Source organism: Scatophagus argus, chromosome 24 (assembly GCF_020382885.2).
Source record: "Scatophagus argus isolate fScaArg1 chromosome 24, fScaArg1.pri, whole genome shotgun sequence".
NCBI classification, from domain to species: Eukaryota; Metazoa; Chordata; class Actinopteri; family Scatophagidae; genus Scatophagus; species Scatophagus argus.
The window spans coordinates 9261816-9280375 of record NC_058516.1 but is presented as its reverse complement, the minus strand read 5'-3'; the positions used below and the strand labels follow the sequence as shown (position 1 = coordinate 9280375).

Here is an 18560-nt window from a genome sequence, read left to right as displayed (position 1 = left end):
GTCGGCCCACATTGCGATCAAATCACAGGTAATGGGTAGAATTGCAATATGAGGGTCACGCAACTGTCTAGTTAGCAACGTTACCAAAAAGATACCTATGGGTGTCACGTGTCCGACTTATCTATACTGTAAGTGAGTGGTAAGAGCCAGTGAAAAAGGCTTATAAATACCAGTTTGGCTACCCCTGTCCGACACATGACCCACTGGACTCCCACCCTCACTGGCAGAAGATTGTTAACCATGGGAAAATGTTAATTAGAAATAATCATTTGACACTGACACTGACAAACAATGAATGAACCTTTGCTTGTTGCGTCAACATTCGGCAAGGGACGTTTCTCACATTTACATTTTCCCACATAATAAGGGATGTGAAAAACATAACTGTATTGAGCAATTGCCAATAATCCACATCCCTGCTTGGTGTATGAATGTGTGCATTAGAAAACTATAGTCCCTGCACTATAAATCTTTCAGTTGATTTGCTTATCTTTCATAACACATTCTGTATCATTCCGACACACGGACAGAAATCTCCCTAAACTGATGTATGCATAATGTCATGTCAAAAAAACACTGCAGATTAATTATTGTGTGTGTGGCAGTGACAGTCACGTGGGAGAATCTGAACATCTCATCTTTCTTCCTGACCCATCAATCGAGAGAAATGATCCCAGAGTAAAGCTAAAGTCACTGATTATGTGAAGCATTCTAAAAAAGTCGTGCATGCTCTTCCAAAGAGAGGAAAAAAAAAAAACATTTTAAATGTGATATAAGAGTAGACACATGGTTATGGTGTGAAAATCCTTGTACTGTGTGTTGGACAACCAGCAGGTGAAGTATGAGGCTAATTATTGAGATCAATAAAGCTGTAAAATGACAAGAGACAGTGCTGCAATGCAAATTAATGATCTCCCCTCAGAAATCAAACTTAACTGAGTTGCATCCACCCAAAACAAAGTTAGTGCCTCAATCAATAGAAAAGCAATGTACTCTGAGAGTCGCAACACTGGGAGGTGAAAAAAAAAAAGAATCAAATGTCTCAGAGATTGCATATGCTGAGACAAGTGGAAATCAAATTACCAGTGTGTCTGATTTCCACAAATGACAGAAAAAAAAGACTCAATACTTTTTTTTTTTTTTAACAGGAGAAAAGTCTGATCTCGCGTCTCGAGCTAGACCTTTTATCGAGGGGGGATGTGAGCTATCATTTAGCCCAATCTCACTCCACTCAAACAGACACCGCCAGAGTGTAATTTAAAGTCGAAGCATAGAATTTGGTCCCCTGACTGCATATTAGGAGAGGTAGGTATTTTCAAATTAGATGCACACACAGAAATCAGAAATACTGCTTCAAGAGACATTTTCTCAAATGAATCTAACGTGTCAGACTTTTGGTAAATTATCACCTTGGTTGAAGCCAGTTAAAATCTAATGGTGATTATGGAATTAGGCATCAGTGTATCTTTAATTATTATGTGAGACATTTCTCTGACTTCCCAGTGATTATGTCTGGCCCCCTGGAGAAAGTCGCCAATCAATGGAAGCCATAACCATCACTCTCCATGCACAGGGGGTTGATGGGAGATGTTAGGTGAAAGGTAAAGACAGGCAAAGGTAACAGACAAATGGCCAGGAGATCACAAGAGAGAGCAGCACCAGTGAGATGAACGAGCCTTTTTTTTATTTGTGAGACTAAGTAATAAAAGTAAACTGCTGTCTCAACAGAAGTGGGAAATGACATGTACAAACTTAACTACCTAAAAGTTGAGCAAAAATTGATAGATACACAGATACATACAGACAAAGCAGCACACAGAATGAGGAGGAGTACCCACATGGATTAATCATGCATGCAGCCCCAGGTTAAAATGTATAATATTTTTGGGCACAGTGCCATCACCGCCTCCAGGAGATTTAAGCACAGAAAGACTACAGCTTCTGTCCCCCCCCCCCCGTCGATTAGATTTGTGAGAGCCAATCAGTCAAGAGGAGTTAAAGTAATTTCCAGGACAATTACTGTTTATATCCAAAATTGCCTTAACCTTATTATGAATGTTACTTATCTACTTTTACCTCCTTCTTTCCTTCCTTTTCTTCTGGGTTTTTTTTTTATTTCCTCCAATATCTTCTCCCCCTCCCCAAAACCTGAGAGCCAGATTTTCTTAAATTAAACAGTGGCCGGCCTTCTCCATGTTTAAATCCTCTTTTGGACTAAAGCTCATTATCATCCACACATATAATCTCTCAAATTGGTGCCAAATGCCCCAGCTGTTAAAGTGGGCAGCCTAATTTGCTACGGGAGCCTGAAATGAACATTTTATCTTTCAGAACGAAATATTAAAAGTGGAGATATCTGGCATTTAATGTTTAATGCCTGCAGACAGTTGAGGTTCCAAGACAATGAGCAGATAAAAAGGAAAACACAACACATGAAGGTGGGAAGAAATAATGCACTCACAGAATTTGTAGTATTTCAAATCTTAATCCTTTAGTTTTCAGTTCAAGGTTTAACAATGTCCCATTTTATAGCTTTAAAAAAACTGTCTGAGTTAAGTCAGACAGCTTGCTTACTGTATTGACATCAAAAATTCTGTCTACTATTTACTACTGGAGTAATAAAGTGTAAGTCTTTGAAACGGGCACATGAAGTATAAATTTCTAAAAGGTGTAAAAGTGAAAGTACGCAGTCAAGATGATTTATTGCTGTTCAAGACAACTTCAGATATCACAGTGACAGATAAGTCTAAGGATGCTACATTGTACATTTTGTTGCAACCCTGCAACAACTATATTCTTTGTTATTATTTTTTATATTTAATAGTGAGAGAACATCAGAAAGAAATAGTGCTACAGGAACAGAAACAACATTCATAATGCACATGTATGATGCTACAAAATTCAATAGAATGCATCCAAAAGCACGCTCCCTTGTTCAAGTTTCTACATCGGGAGAGGAAGTGAACAAGCTTCTAACATCAAATGAGGGTGTTTGTCTTATATTACATCAGCCATGTCAACACCCACTGCATGTATTCGACTAACCATAAAACATCAAATGAGAGATGTACCAAAAAGGACTGGCTTCAGAACAAATAACAATCACCAAAGCTGAAAAATAAGTGTCAAGAGAAACCTTAAACTAAATCCACTTTCTTGAATGAGTGTAATCATGTGTCTGTACATGTAATTTACCAAGAACTGACTCTGGTGTCAAATGCAGCAGTTCTCTATATTTAGGTCTTAATACCTGACTTGGTGTCTTTTGTTATTTTAAAGATTGCTGTTTAATTACAGACATAACACATAAGCATGCTTAGAGGCAAAGCTGCTTGATTGACAGCTGTCTGACCCTATTAGCTCCACCCACAATTCAACCCAATTTCACAAATCTGGATTTAAACCCAAATCCAATCATCCCATATGCCTTCTGACGCCTGTGGGTGACATTTTTCCGACAATCATTTCCTTAAATCCAGACGCATCAAATAAATAAATAAAAGCTGTCATTGGATACAGGTTTGATCCGCGCGCGCAAGCACTGACAGTGCATTTGAGCTTTAAACACCTCAGCCTACAGCTACACGCCAGCTGCAGCCCTCTACACCCTTTCCTGGCATTTTTCTCAATTGCTGTGGTGTTGTTACATTATTACAGGTCAGCAAACAGGCCACGGAGAGACTATCCTGCTCATAAATCAGGTGATTGATCGTCATCCATCTCGCAGGGAGGGCCATGGCATGTGTCCCCCAACCCAGAACACATATCCACGGTAACCTTGTCAAGAGGCCTGTATCTGGCACACTTGTTGAATCGCTTATCTCTCTCTCTCTCCAAGCAGCGGGAGAGAAAACAACTGCATGTGGCAAGTCATTTAATTTCTAATGTCATGTGTGTGATCAATCCCCCCCGCAATGAGCGGGCGGCACTGTGGAGGCAATCATTCAGCGTTTGTGGCAGGTATGTGGTATTGACCATGGAGAAATGAACCGCGGGGTGTTCACGCATGTGTGTCTCTGCATGTGCGCATGACAGAAGGAGAGTTCAGATTTCAGCTTCCCGGGTTTTGTTTTATTTTGAGTTTCTACATTCCAAGCCGTTATCATTCAAGTGGCGTGTAATTGATCTGATCGTTCTTTTGCATTAAAGTTAACTCGATTTTTATTATTTTTGCAAGAATTTTAATTTCAATTTCAATTTTATTTGAGTTATCTGAGATCCAGTAGTTTTCACGTGTATAAAAAAAAAACAAAATCTGACCTAATGCTGTGCCCCTTCCCTCCCTCAAATTTCTTGCTGACAGCTTCCTGCCATATTTAACGTCCTTTAATATCAATTACAAAGTCATGCGGCTTGCCATGATTGAATTTGTGCTGTGCGCTGACGTCCCCTGTTAGGAATCACTGTCTTGTCCAATTAAGAGGAGCCTTATTATTGGCCAAATTGCGAGTAGCCCCATTAATATGGGGGGAAGACACCACCCTTTAAATGAAGTATTAATGTTGACATCCTCCTGTGATGGGTGTGAAGATTGTAAATTTATCCGACTGTCAGGATGTCCTTGATTCTGATTCTACTGAAATAGCGGATAGAAGAAGTTGGCAGGAGTCAGGGGAATATATGGTGTGGACCTACTGTAGCGGTAGTAGATAAATACATGAGGAGAGACGGATGATTAGCGGCTGCTCTCTAATAGGAACCAAGGTCTTGTTGCGGTGGCGTGTTTTATTTACAGCTGCTCTTCATCAGAGTGACACAACAGGCCTTCGGACCATCCTTAATAGAAAAGAGAGGCAGAGACGGAATTTTGTATTCCGTTTCCAAATGAGAACACATGTCTGGGACCGGCTTCTTACATATGCATGAATAACAGAATGAAGTGTTCACTGTGAGTGAGTGTTATGGGTAATATATTGCCGGAATTACTGGGAGACTGTGGAAAGGTAAGCATCATTTGTCTGGGGACTCATCACTGTCTGGTGAAGAAATGGGGACTAATGACTGTACAGCAGAGGGGAGGAGAGAGGCTGAATTTGTCTCAATCAATGTCAGGGATTATGATCTACAACTGTCATCAGAATTCAGTAGGGGACATGTGGTAACATTTTTATTAAGGGGTGGCTTTTACTGGTTTAAAAACTTGTAATGTTTCCTCTACTGCACTGAGTTAAGTTTAAATGCCGAGCCAAACAACCGGGCGACCAAAAAGCCAGAAAACTGCGATTGTTCTGAATGGAGGGAGGTTATTGTTATTGTCGCTGCAGTGTCCACATGGGTAAATGTCTGGCGTCTGACAGAGACTGTGTCTCTCATTGTGAACCAACCAAAAAAAAAAAAAAGAAATTCTTGACAGCTCATTTTTAGAGTGGTTTCCTAACTGCTTGTGTTCATTCGGGGCATAAAACAGAGGAAATTCAATGAATATTAGCCATATTTTGCCCCAAAAACAAAGCCAGTTCATTCAAGAGCTCCTTGTGATCCTTGTAAAAGACCACCTCGTTCCAAAAAGAGACAACTCCTCACACACGCTATCAACAGACATGCTGTAAAACTGCTTCTAAGCAAGAAGAATCACAATAAATCCCTGGGGATAACAAAATCTCCTGATGCCTGGAAACTACAGGAAGCTGCACAGACTACAACTGAATACTAAAGAAGACAGCAGAGCTCACAATGTACTGCAGATGAACGGTGATGGCCATAAAATATTTTAGAAAACTACTACAGTATTTGGGAAATGTTCTGTTTCATCACTTTTGTGTGCGTGTGCGTGCTGTTTTTATTAGATTCTGTATTCAGGTCTGCCAAAAGTCATCCTCGGTAACCTCCGAAGCCGCTTCTCACTCTGATTGTAATCCATGTTCAGAGGTGAGAAAAAGAATAAATGCATAGTTATTACTTCAGAGAGTCTAAACAGAGACCCGACATGAACTCTGGAGTTTCTATTTCATATCAAAATAAATTGCAGCTGTGCAGTGTACAGAAAGAGGAATCTGTTCTTTTCAGCTGACTGCCAAGTAACCAAACAGGCACATTTAGGGATTTCTCACACGGCTCTACCAAGCATCTATTGTGTGGTACGGTACAAGTGGTCAACAAGGGAGCCAATTGTGTGTTTAATACAAGACTAGCACCACATCCCATTTCCAGAAAGCAGGTTTTTTTTTTTTTTAAATAACTAATGACAGCAAGTACAACAGAAATAGACAACAAAACCAGACTTTGTCCATGGAACTTTGTCCATGGAACACTCCACAATAAGAATAAGTATATAAACCATGTTTGATCATCTAGAATTCATTTAACAGTATTATTTAAATGCAGTCATCTTTGTATGTTTTCTAGCTTTACATGTCCACATTTAGACACATCAGAAGTGACTCATCATGTAAGAAGGTCAGCAGCTAGTGACTTCATAGTCAGTAGTCAAGGTTATACTTATTTGAATATTTTAAGTGTGCGAATATTTTCAAATGATCAGATTAGTACCCGTTTTTCAAAACCTTTAAAGATTTTGCCGACTACATCATTGTTTTCCAGGTACACCGTAAGCCTTCAAGCACATTCAACAGATGTGAGAGCTACCCCGTACAACCAAAGGCTTCTAGTGTTGCTCTACAGAAAGAAGAAAATCATCAATAAGTATCTTGCTGAAGGCCAATTTGACAGTATTTGTGTCACCCGCTCACTTTTCCAACACGGATTTGCCCATTGTGAATACGACAAGCCCACTTATCTAATCTTGAGACCTCTGCCATCACACCAAATCTGACAAAGTGCGATGTGAGTCTTGACCACAAACAACTACTAACACTGATTTACAAGCAACTGGGATCTCAAGTCCCTGCTGTAAACAGTCAACCAAGATTATGTATTGTAGACTATGTACTGAGAACCTTCCTTGGAGCATTTTCTGATGTATTTTGCTTGCTGAACAGACAAGTAGTCACACACAGAAATCATAGCATCACACAGCACACAGATACATACAGTGCCACATGGAGGACTACATTAAATCAGATCCTATTTGACCTTCAGTTTAATTTTAAAAAAGAGAGTTTATTTGTACAGTCATTGCTTTAAGCTGTGCTTAAACACCAATTCCTACACGGACAACAGCTTCACTAAACAAAGATGCGAGGCAAATGACACAGAGTTCAAACACAAAACAACTCCTGGAATCAACTGTATGCCACAGATTGAGCTGTACTGGCTTGGTAAAACAATGGAAGGGCATCCAAGAGTGAGGTTTTATTTTAACATCTGACTTGCTGTGCTGTAATAAGCAGAAATATACATAATTATTCTGTTCGCCCAACCTTTCAGGCCATATCAGCATTCCAACGAAGTGGAACCACAGCAGAAAGCAAATGGATAGATTCTCCTACTTATTCATGCTGAGGATTAGTATGGCAGATATGCACTGTATGTTCTTGCACTCTTCCACCAGGAGTGCAAATGCAGACAAAGCATTCCTCAAACACTGGTGTTTTGAATTTAATCATCTACAGATAATAGTGGTGCACATGCAGCACCATGCAGGGGTTCCTGGAGTGTGTATGCATGTTTGTGTGACTACTGAAAGGGAAAGCAAGCGAGATAGTGGATTCATTGTCCCTGAGGGAGTCAATCAGGTCATTTGGTTTTCTTTAATAGGATGACATTTGCCGGATTGATTGTGCCCTGTAAGTTTCTTTTCAGAAAAGGTACAAATGAAAAACACCCCATGTTTACAGGCTTTGGATCATTTGAGAATTTGTCAGTACTTTGATTGATCAGATTCAGCTGGATCCCTCTATTTTTCCTGAAAAATATTTTTCCTTCCTCTCAAATTGAAATTACAAACAGCTTTTTGTAGAGTATTTTTAGACCGTGCATAAACAGGCCATACACAGTGGAGGATATTACATAGCACTTCCACTTTTTTCCTGACAGAGAGCAGGTGAAATTCAGAGTTTTAAATGAGACTATAGATCATATTTTATCCAATCTGCAATAAAAATGTGTCCAAATGAACAACAAAAGTCGTGTCTCATAGATAAACGAACCCTAAACGCTGAAAATCGTTTTTCTGAAAATATACCTGCTATGACATGACTATACTCACCTTCCTGACCCTGCCGTTTCTTTCCATTCCATAAAAATGAAAGCAAAGCAATTTCAAACTGGCTTTCATTGCCCAGAAATCCCTTTTACAATGGTGCTCTAAATTTCAACCAGCAAGGCTTCTAATAAAGCTGTACAAGCTAAAAGAGAAGGAACAAAGGACGGAGGTTTGGCTCGGATGGGGCGTTCATTTATCAGTGGACACGTTTCAAATCCATGCCCCAGGCAATGGCTCGTGAAGCATTGGAGGAGATAGCCTGCAGGGACTCCTGCTGAAAAAGCAGGAGACTGGCAAAAGACTTACTTTAAGCTCCATGTTAGCCATTGTGGATTGTCCCCTTAACTTGCAACTATTCTGTTCTAGAGAGTAATTATTTTTTGAGGACAGACAGGCATTCTGTATTAGCGTTCAATGTAAATATGACACTGATGAAAATACCTGGATATTACAAAGAGCACAGCTAAATGAAAATACTTCACTCATACTCCTTCATTCACATGTATACCATAAGTGGAACGCACAAGTTAGTGGTTACTGGTTGGACTGCAGTACAACAGCACAAGGCCTTGTGACCCCCCCCTGCTGACTGACTGAAACACGGTTTGTGCTTTCAGGAAAGAAAAAGCCTTGGAAGGTGCAACCTGTAACTCCAATTAATGGATATAGAAGATCGGAAAGTGGATTTATATTAAACATTTGCCGCACCGCTTTCATGGGACCGTCTTTAAAGGAAGATACGGTTCTTATGGTATATAAAAAAAAAGACTTACCTGACCCTCTCTTCGACACCACTTTCAGGCAATGGACCACAATGGCATGAAGCAGGATCAGAAGAGGAATGGGAGCTTTCATTTTTTTGCTCTTTTTCTTTTTTTTTAACCAGTCCTAGAAGAAAACAAAAGCTTGAGTTATTATTTTGTACTGAGACATGCTGTGAATACACTGAATCCATCTAAAACATCAAAAAAGAAGAAATAATGGCATGAGATGCTTGATCAAAGCTCACAAAAAAGGACAATGATTGCAGAACTTATACAAGACCTAAAGTTACATGGAAAAAATTTAACACCATTTTTGTGTAAATTATATTCCCCAAAGTGGTTGTGTGCCTCTGCTTTATTCATATCAGTAACTCTGCAGGGACCCACTGTATAATCAGGGGAAGGCTGTTGATGATACAAATGTCAAGATGCATTTCTACCATGACAAAGCTGGCTTTGCACGTTTGTCATCTACCTACAACATGAATGCAACTTCTCTCTCCAAAACAACACGACACAAAGATGTAACTACCAACACCAAGATACACTGTCTGTCTGCAAACACACACGGTGATGATACTGGGGCTAAAATGACATCTTAGTTGATGTCAGTAAGTTTAAGTCTGCATCAGGATGCTACAACTACAGAATCACTGCAGAGCTATAATCAAATAGAGAAGAAAAGAATTAGTCAGGAAAAGAAATTGGTCATTTCATCACACACAGACCCACAAGGTTATTTTTCAACCAAAAAGTTTTATTCCTTAAAAAAATTATAACTAGAATACTGGCCAATTCAATGTGTTTGTCTCAAAACTTAAAATGAAAGCTTGTTTTTAACACATATCGGTATTCACAGCTTTAAGTAAATGATAATGCTATGCACTTATTGAAAAATAATGTGTTGGGATGTCTTATATCTGAGTAGTCATTCAGAAAAATAATATGTATGCAACATGATAACCATGTGATTATCAGAATTCAGTCAAAATTTGTCAGGTACACTATGACAAGAAAATCACATTGGAGTCAAACTTGAATACAAAAAAGGGACAGGCCTAAACTTCTTTAAAGGTAATGTTTTTTTTTCTTGCCTGCGGCAACAGTATTATTCAATGATGCATTCACTTATTAAACTCCTCTATGTGTTATTCTTCTCTGTTTGGCTACTAAGTCGTCTCTTTGCTAGAGGCAAAAGTGCCATCTCTGCTATGGTGCAACAAGATGTCCATGTAGGCTGCAAGGGTGCTTCCATTGGCATTTCAGTCACGACAAAGATTCTTCACATAGATTCCACAAAGCTGCATCAGAAAGCCTTTCAGGGGAAACCCTGAAAAGCCACAACAGCCCTTGAGACACTCACACAGAGGCATGCGAAACTGGCCAGTATCCAAGAATGGCAACATCGCCGTGTTCTCCTCGTCAAAGGCCTATTGTCGTCAGCTCTTGCTTCCTGCAACCAATGCCACCTCGGAAATGCTACACGCCACCACACAAAAATCTTATCTTTTTAATTACTTTTCCATGTTGGGTGACAGTCTGCAACATTAGCACAAAAGCTATGGTCTCTCTCTTTGGTTCGAACGTGGAGGAAAGGACTGAATCACCAGTTCTGCTCGGCCTCCGCCCGGCTCACAGTGATATCCTGGACTGCTTGACATCAAAGCAAACACTTATCACTGGAAAGGTTAAAAACTCTTGCAATGCATGGCAATTAATTTTTTGTGAGTTCTGAAAATACTGGTGAGCAAATATAGTAAGTTATCTTCTGTTAGTTGAACTGATCAGGCACTATATGCTTGTATGTGTGTGAAGAGCAAAAACTGTGGAATGTGGGATTAAATATATTAAAGAATCACATAGGAAAACAACATAGCGACATAATGTTTTCATTTTTTGCCTCTCATCAAGATTAGTGAAAATATATGAGTATGTTCCTGAATAATAACAAAACAATAAAACTAATTAATCCAATTGTAAATAATACGCAATTTTGCAGCTGCTCAATGACTGTCCATTATAAGACGTAAAAAAGTTAAATTCCACTGTCAAATCATGACATATGCAAACGAGCACAATAATATTGGTTATGTAAATGGAATAAAGAAAGAAAAATGAATCTCTGTGCTACAGTAAACAGCATTGCCTATATTAAGGATCACACCTGGGGACACACTGCAAGCATGAGCAGTGTGTGCGCGTCACAGAATTTCCTGCTTTAAATGTTAACATTTCAGGGCAGCCACAGCGTGGCTCAAGCACAACTGCAGCTGCACGTCATCTAGAAATTCAGTCTGTCACTTATTTTCACGGTTCTTGCCACATTGGAGAACAATGATGATAATGATGTTGAGAGTAAATTTCAACATCCTCTCATGTGTGCGGTGCCAGATTGTCATCTGAAAAGTACAGTCACTTCTGGGGCACCCAGAGCACACTGTGATTGTGTTTAGTAACTTGTTGTGTATGTAGATGCGTATCAATCCAAACCGTTAATGGTCTCATGGTGGTCGCAAGTCCATAATTCAATTACAGAAGGCAGGACAGAAGAGACTGCTCAGCTTTTGATACAACATTCAAACATAGGTGCTGTTTTTAATGCATGAGAGGTGAGTGGAAATGACATCCTGTTGCACTTAATTCAATTCAGTTCTGGATCTTTGACATGTTGCTTTTTTTTTTGAGAAGTTAGTTTAGATACAAGGACAATAGTTGGCATTTTGTAGCAGGTAAGTAGCTTTCCTGCAAGAGTGATGTGTCGAATATGCCCGTTAAGACATCAGCTAAACTCTGGGCAAATGTTCTTAATATATGGCAAGCATCACATTCACCCTCAGCAGGGTCTCTCTAAATGTCCTCTGTATACACAAGTGCCAAGTTGTCTGGCAGGCTCTGCTGAGGAGATCAAAGGAAGCATAAAAGGTGTTGAGCTAATCTGGCAGCCATGCATGTATTGATGCAGGCATTCTTACTTTTGTAATACATGATTGCCCTCCACATGTCTGTGTGGCCGTTACAGTCACTGAGGAGCCTTTCGAGGCTCTACTTAATGCTTTCCCCTTTGTGTCTGTATTGGCTGCATTCTGTCTATTTCCTGCGGAGTTCTACACCCACTCACTTGAAAGCAGCTTTTTTGGCACTGGATAAGACCCTTACCCCACTGACTTAACTGTCTTTGTCACCGCAGCATGATCAGATGATTTATATATTATGATGCATACTCCATTTGTTGATCTGGTTTTCTTGGTACAGTCCCTGCACTTGAGCTAAGGTGCGACTTCAGGGAAAAATGGTCTGATTGTTCAAGATGGAGGGGCAGCGGGCTTGTAGCCGGCACAACATTTGAGTAAACATTGTAGAAATCTAGCCGTAAAGAAGCATAATGAAATCCTGGCAGTGTTTCCCCAAGTACAATAAATATTATGGTTAAATTTGCCTCCGTTCTTTATCTTTGATGGCCACCTGTCTCAAGAAATTAGGTATTCAAGGGCTTATCAAGGTCAAACACTCAATTTGATATCAGTAATCTTGAAAAGGGTGTCAATGTATTATTGCCGCTATCGTTTTACTTCTTGGCACATGGTTATTAGTGAGTGAAAAGTGAAAAATTCAGTGCAGCTGTCTAACTGTCAGAGATATGATCGGGAACACAATAGAGGAGAAAAAAAGCAAGAAGAGTTATCCCCGTTCAACAAATGAACGGGAACTGAATGTCCAAGAAAATATGAAATCCTTGAAAGAAATAACCTCCCTTGAAAATCCCACAATGAAAGCTTATCCTGTCAAGCATCTCATAGTGTGCTATTCTTTAAAGAAAAGCTCATCCAAAAGGTGCTGTCACCTGCCTCTCATTCTTTGATTGTTTTTTTTTTTTCTTCAAGCATCCACTTTTCTCCCCTCCCTGACAGTGTTTCCTCCTCAGCGGATTCATCCAAAATTCAATTACTTTCAAGGAGGGTTCGGCAAGAGAAATGGGGCACTCTCTCAACACTACCAGGCCTCGGAGTTGGCCCCGAGGACTGCATCTCCCTCTCACATCCGAACACAAGCAATTTCAGCAATCGACGACTGAGGCTTTACTACAGCTCACCAGGTGGATATTGAGATGATGACTTATTTGGATCTCTCATTTGAAGCCTGTCTTGCTCTGTCACTTTTTTTTTTTTTTTGGGAGGGGGTGAAGCTGAAGGCCCTCCTGCACAAATCTGAACCACTCTTCATATCTGATGTTCCTGGATGACTGCTCAGATCATTGTAGGATGCTGCCCACGAGATACCAATGAATGCTGAAAGCAAAAAGCAATAACAGATCTGTTTTTGCACCTACACTCCTCCTAAATATTTGGAAAACATTCTAGTTCAGTGCTTTTGAGTTTTGATTTAATTTCGGTGTAAAACTTGGAAATTGTACTCTTCCGGTGTTGGGTCACAGTCATGGGTTTCACAATTATGACATCATTTCTTACTTCCATGACAACACTCACTTGTATTATTGTAGTGGAGTGTAAGAAAATTATTTTTCAAAAATATTTAATTTTAAAATCTTTAGAAAAGACAGGAAAAGAGCAGTTTTCTTTGAAGGCCCCAGAATCCACGGCTATGCCTTTGGTTTTCACGCTCTTCAGTGTAAGAAGCGTTATGGATCATATGCCTTGAATCACATAAAATAATTAGAACTGTAACCCTGATGATGGAAAAAAAAAAAAAAAAAAAAAGAGAGTCCCCTCTCTGTCCCTGTCATTAACCCCCCCCCAACTCCCCCTCCCTCATGTCCCCCATCTGCACCCTTCCTCCTACCTCCAGTGAGAAAATTGATATGTACTCTGCTTGGTGAGTTATTAACATTTCTATTTGTGAAGAACACTTTTCAAGCCCTTACACCCTTGGCTGACGCACACAGACACCCACATGAGTCTGTGCTCTCCTCACTGAATTATTCCATTTTAGATTATCTAATAACCCTGCAACCACAAGCCTCCATGTTCTTGACATGCACGCAGGAAGCAAGAGAGAGATATGAGGATGCTTCTCGAGCGCAATCGACATCTCAAAACAAGTTCAACATTTACTTGAAGACATAAATGTCTTCAAATACATGGTTCTTCTGCATTAGTGTGAAAATATGCACGCAGTGCACTTCCACCCTGGCTGGTGAATAAGAAACAACGAAAGGTGCACACTTTGTGTAGCAACAGGATACAGTGGACACAACGTAATGATGTGCCCTCTAAAGTGCCCTTTGAGTGGACAAAATGTGATGCAGTCCACGAATAGGTGCCATTAAAATGGAGAAAATGCAATCCAGCACTCTCCATGGTGTTCTTCCAGGGGTCAAAGTGTCAGGCAGTGCCGTATAGGGTGCCCTACATTTGCCTAAATGGTTAAATAATAATAATATAATAATAATTCCCCATGCATGTTTATTCCAGAGGTCCAGTAACATCTAAGACACATAATAAAAGAATTCTAATCTTAACCAGGATGCACAACTGTGTTACCCAACTGTATTGCATCATGATTTTCTGCATTCTGGTGCTGCACAACATACATCTGGTGCCCTTTTAATTTTTTCCACTCCTTAACAGCTTTTAAAACTGCAGATGCCTTAAGCAGTAACTATGGCATTCATTTAAAATCAAATTCTTAACCTTTCAGCTACAATATGTTGCTACAGCTCTTCATTTCCATGGTGATGCAAAATCATCACTAACCATGCTAGTTATAGCTAGCATGGACCTAAATGTGTAATGCCCCTGCACATTGCAGTGTAGTACTCTTCAACTTACTACTGAAGCTTAGAAATTCTCTTTTCCCCAAAATTAACAAAATTACTGTTTCATTCCAACTTAAGCAGTGGAGCACAAGCTTTAAAGTCATAATTACAACTTTTTTCAACCGTAAGGACATCACATTCACTGCCATTCATACATTTTATGCACGATATACATGCTTTTCTAAAATGAGTAATAAATGACAACTTTAGGGATGACTATAGGAAATAAATGTGCAAATAAATGAATAAAAATACAACCTTTGCGGCTCTGCAGGAAATCTTTTGTTAGAGTACAATTCCCCAACATTTACTAAATTTTTCATTCAGTATAAGAATGCTGAACTCATCAAGTAACCATATAAACAACTGGGCTTGGAATGAAACTGAGCTCACTTGCCCTTTGACCGCAACTGCTAGTAAGCTATGCAGAAGTGACACAAACTGCTCTCTGGGAGTGAAATATGCCACACTGATGTATAATTTATATTTTTGGATTTGGGAGCTGTTAGCTACAAGCCAGGCTGACAAAATTTACTTTCAGCAACTACAATGGATGAATGTGCATGTACAGGCTCATGTCCTCGCAGTCACGTCCAGTTCTTAGTCCCATTACCTGAGCTGCCTGCTAACTAGATTCTTCATCCTGCGTGGGTGTCAGGAAAATAAGGATGACATTAAATGAATGGAGCTCTTTCTTTGGATATTCCAGGCCAAGGCTACGAGGATATGCCGGAATAAGAGAGAGAAGAGAGAGAAAAAGGTTAGAAGGGAGGAGAGGCTGGATGAACGCTAGACAAATGGAGATGAAGAAGAGAGGATGAGGAGAAGGCGACTATGAGGCAGCACCATGAGATAGCCCCAAGGAGCAGAGCACTGAAACACACAGAGATGTAAATAAATGGGGATATTCTGGTAATTTTTGTATGCAAATTATCCATTGTTTGACATCCTATTGATTAACATCTGAGCTTTACTGAGTTGATAGTCTACAAGAAATGTGTTCATGTGATTTACAAGATTAAACCAATCTGTAGTGGTGACAGAGCAAATTTTCCAGTATTAACGGATGTGGATTTCACAAAACACAGACAATTACTAGTGTTGTCACAGAGCTGTTTGTTCACCCACAGCTGCTGTGTGCACTTACGCTATTCAAACTGTTTAAAAGTTTTAAAATAATTCTAGCAGATATGGATTTACAGCAAAATATCCCTGTGAAGATTCAAACGCTGTTGAATTAACACTGATGATTCTGATAATTATCGAATAACTCTGCTCTATTGCTATGTCGCAGATCATTTGGTGCTCTCTATCAGCTGCAAAACACGCTTTTCTTTAAACACGTCACAGGAAATCAGTTTCCCTGGTCACGTAGCACATACAGGATGGTATGGAACAGTCACTGCACACTTATATTGAAGAAATATCTGGCTCGTCCAATAGCTTGTTGCAGCAGTTATGTGAGAAGATCTGTCTGGACTGACTCAGATTCTTGAAGTAACCTGTGCAACAGAATCCAGGAAGTTAGTTAAACTCAAGCAATTGTCTTTTTTTTTTTTCGCCAGACTTGATCTGCATCAGCGTTCATCAATCTCTCAAACATGATCAGAGTTCAAGGTATGAAATAGGATTCACCTCAAGAGGAAGCATGCTTCACTAGCTGCTGAATGACACTTGTAAAACCCCGTGCTGCAGGGTTATCTGGAGTCTAACATGAGCTCCATCTAACTATAGCAGCAGTAGGTGCACTTCAGAGAAACATTCCCAATGCTAAATAAAATGAAAATTCATCAAGCCGAGGCAGAGGCTTCCAATGGCAACAGCGAGATATTCACGGACTGAGGCGCTTCTCTCTATCTCTTTCGCACACAACCTCAAACACACATTTTTACTCAACACCTAAATTTAAATCTGTGACACTGAGACTGATCTGCTGCTGAAGCAATCTAGCTAACTCTACAGTATGCTAATGCTATTCATTGGAGAGCATCAAAGTCTGGGTTCTTCAAGGAGCTCTGACTTAAGTTTAAAAAAACACTGCATATTTTACAGTAGAACAGTAGGAAAAGATTTCACTGGATGTGTCTTTTTTGGTTTAAAGGAAGCAGGAGCAGCTTTTTATAGATTACACTGAAATGTTTTTATAGATTACACTGGGACTAATAATCTATTCAACTCAATAATGAAAGTACAGGTCTAGAAAATTGACAAATAATGCTCTGCCACACAAACAACAGAATATACTTGTCTTGTCCAAACAGCAAAACTGTGGGCTGATTTAAGGGGGGGCGTCGGGTTGCCAGATTATTAACACAAGTTAATAAATGCCTACCCTACAGCAACTAAGATCATTAAGGCTGCTAAACATTTATCTTGCAGATTTTTTTTTTCAGCCAAAAGTGGAAGAAATTCAGCCGACAGCAACGAATCAAACAGAGCTTCTGAACCAATAATCAAAGTCTTTCTTCTAACAGACAATGTGCTTGAATTTTACAGTCAGTTTAACAGATTTTGTCTGTTGAGGTTGAACACCATGTGTGTACTTCAGTTTTCATCACTGATGTATGCACCCTTCAGAGGATAATGGTGGATATGTAACATGTGACTGGAACATACAATACATTGTGAGATGTGGGCAGTTTGTTTATCCATCTCTTCCCACAAACAGCACTTATGTTTTATAGATATTAAAGGGTTCCAAACTACACTGTAAAAGTAGACACGCACACACACAAACCTGTCAGTGTCAAAGCAATTTATCTTCACCGCACATTTTTCAGAAAATGTTCCTTACATGTCTGAACCAAACAGCTCTGCGAGCAAAAATAAACTTAAGTGCTACGGTGAGCAGACATGCTGTAGTTACCACTGAGAGCTTAACGGCGCAATGCAAATAAGCTTTCACATAATAACAGATGACCCACATCTCCATGCTAGGCAGCTGAGATTCAATATTGTAGGACAAGGAGTGCTGCGTCCCCAGGCCCTTCTTGTAAAGTGGGCCATAAATCAAGAACCCTGTTGAGAGCCGGTCTCTGTGGGTCTGGTCCAGCAGGGGGGAAACAGAGCCGCGCTCTGGCTGGGAAAAAGCCATACCAGCAACCACTTTAGATGTAATGCAAAGCATGTCTTAGCAGCATAAAGTTATTACCATCACTAGCCAACCTGGGGATTGGATTATTACCAGAATTGTTATGTATGAATATATTTATGTTGCTGAGGTGTAGGGTGTCCAGTCATGCATGTAACTGAGCTGGGTCAAACTGTATACTTATTACTGTTGGTTTATATTTCAAAGGGAGGTTTGAAAGCCAGTTTAGTCAAAAAAAAAAAAAAAAAAAAAAATTCTGGCACTGCCTGTCTCCACAAAAAACACAAAAGTGTCCAGTGAAAATACCTGGCTCCAATTTGACCGCAATATGTTGGGTCATCATTTAGTACTGTCTGCGCCAAATCTGTGCATTCCAGTTAGATCACTGTGTAACATAAATGAAGTGAATTTATTGTTAAGGTCGCAAATCAAAGCCGTGGAGGACAAAATGATCGATTTGTGATAAATTCACAGAGCTGTAAAATCCTGTCTGTTAGTCTTAAACTGTAGCGTAGTGTTTCTGCATCTGATAATCTGCCAAACTCAGGTATAAGTTACTCAAACTGTACATCCTGGATTGTGTTTCATCTTCTCATCTGTACATGCAGTAAAACACCCACACATTCACTTGTGTTGTCTTTTTAATTCAACACCATTGTCGATCCAACTTGGCTGTGACTGTGTCGGAAATCACCCATTCACTATTTCTACTATAACAGTAAAGACTAAAATAGTTTATATAATGATGGGACAATTAAAATTTAGCATGCTTGTTGATTTATCACCGTGTGCTATATTAAATGACATGACATTAACGTACCAGCAAAG

The 18560-nt window shown here is 39.7% G+C and overlaps 1 protein-coding gene across 3 annotated transcripts in view; it reads right to left on the bottom strand.

Annotated features, from left to right (window-relative positions):
* LOC124055589 (interleukin-1 receptor accessory protein-like 1) overlaps positions 1 to 18560 on the bottom strand; it is a 258111-nt gene that overhangs the window by 184684 nt on the left and 54867 nt on the right. For all 3 annotated transcript variants that reach the window (XM_046382514.1, XM_046382513.1, XM_046382515.1), the window contains exon 3: positions 8878 to 8992. In XM_046382514.1, the coding sequence (XP_046238470.1) occupies positions 8878 to 8959 (82 nt within the window). In that variant the 5' untranslated portion in view covers positions 8960 to 8992. The remainder of the gene's footprint in view (positions 1 to 8877; positions 8993 to 18560) is intronic.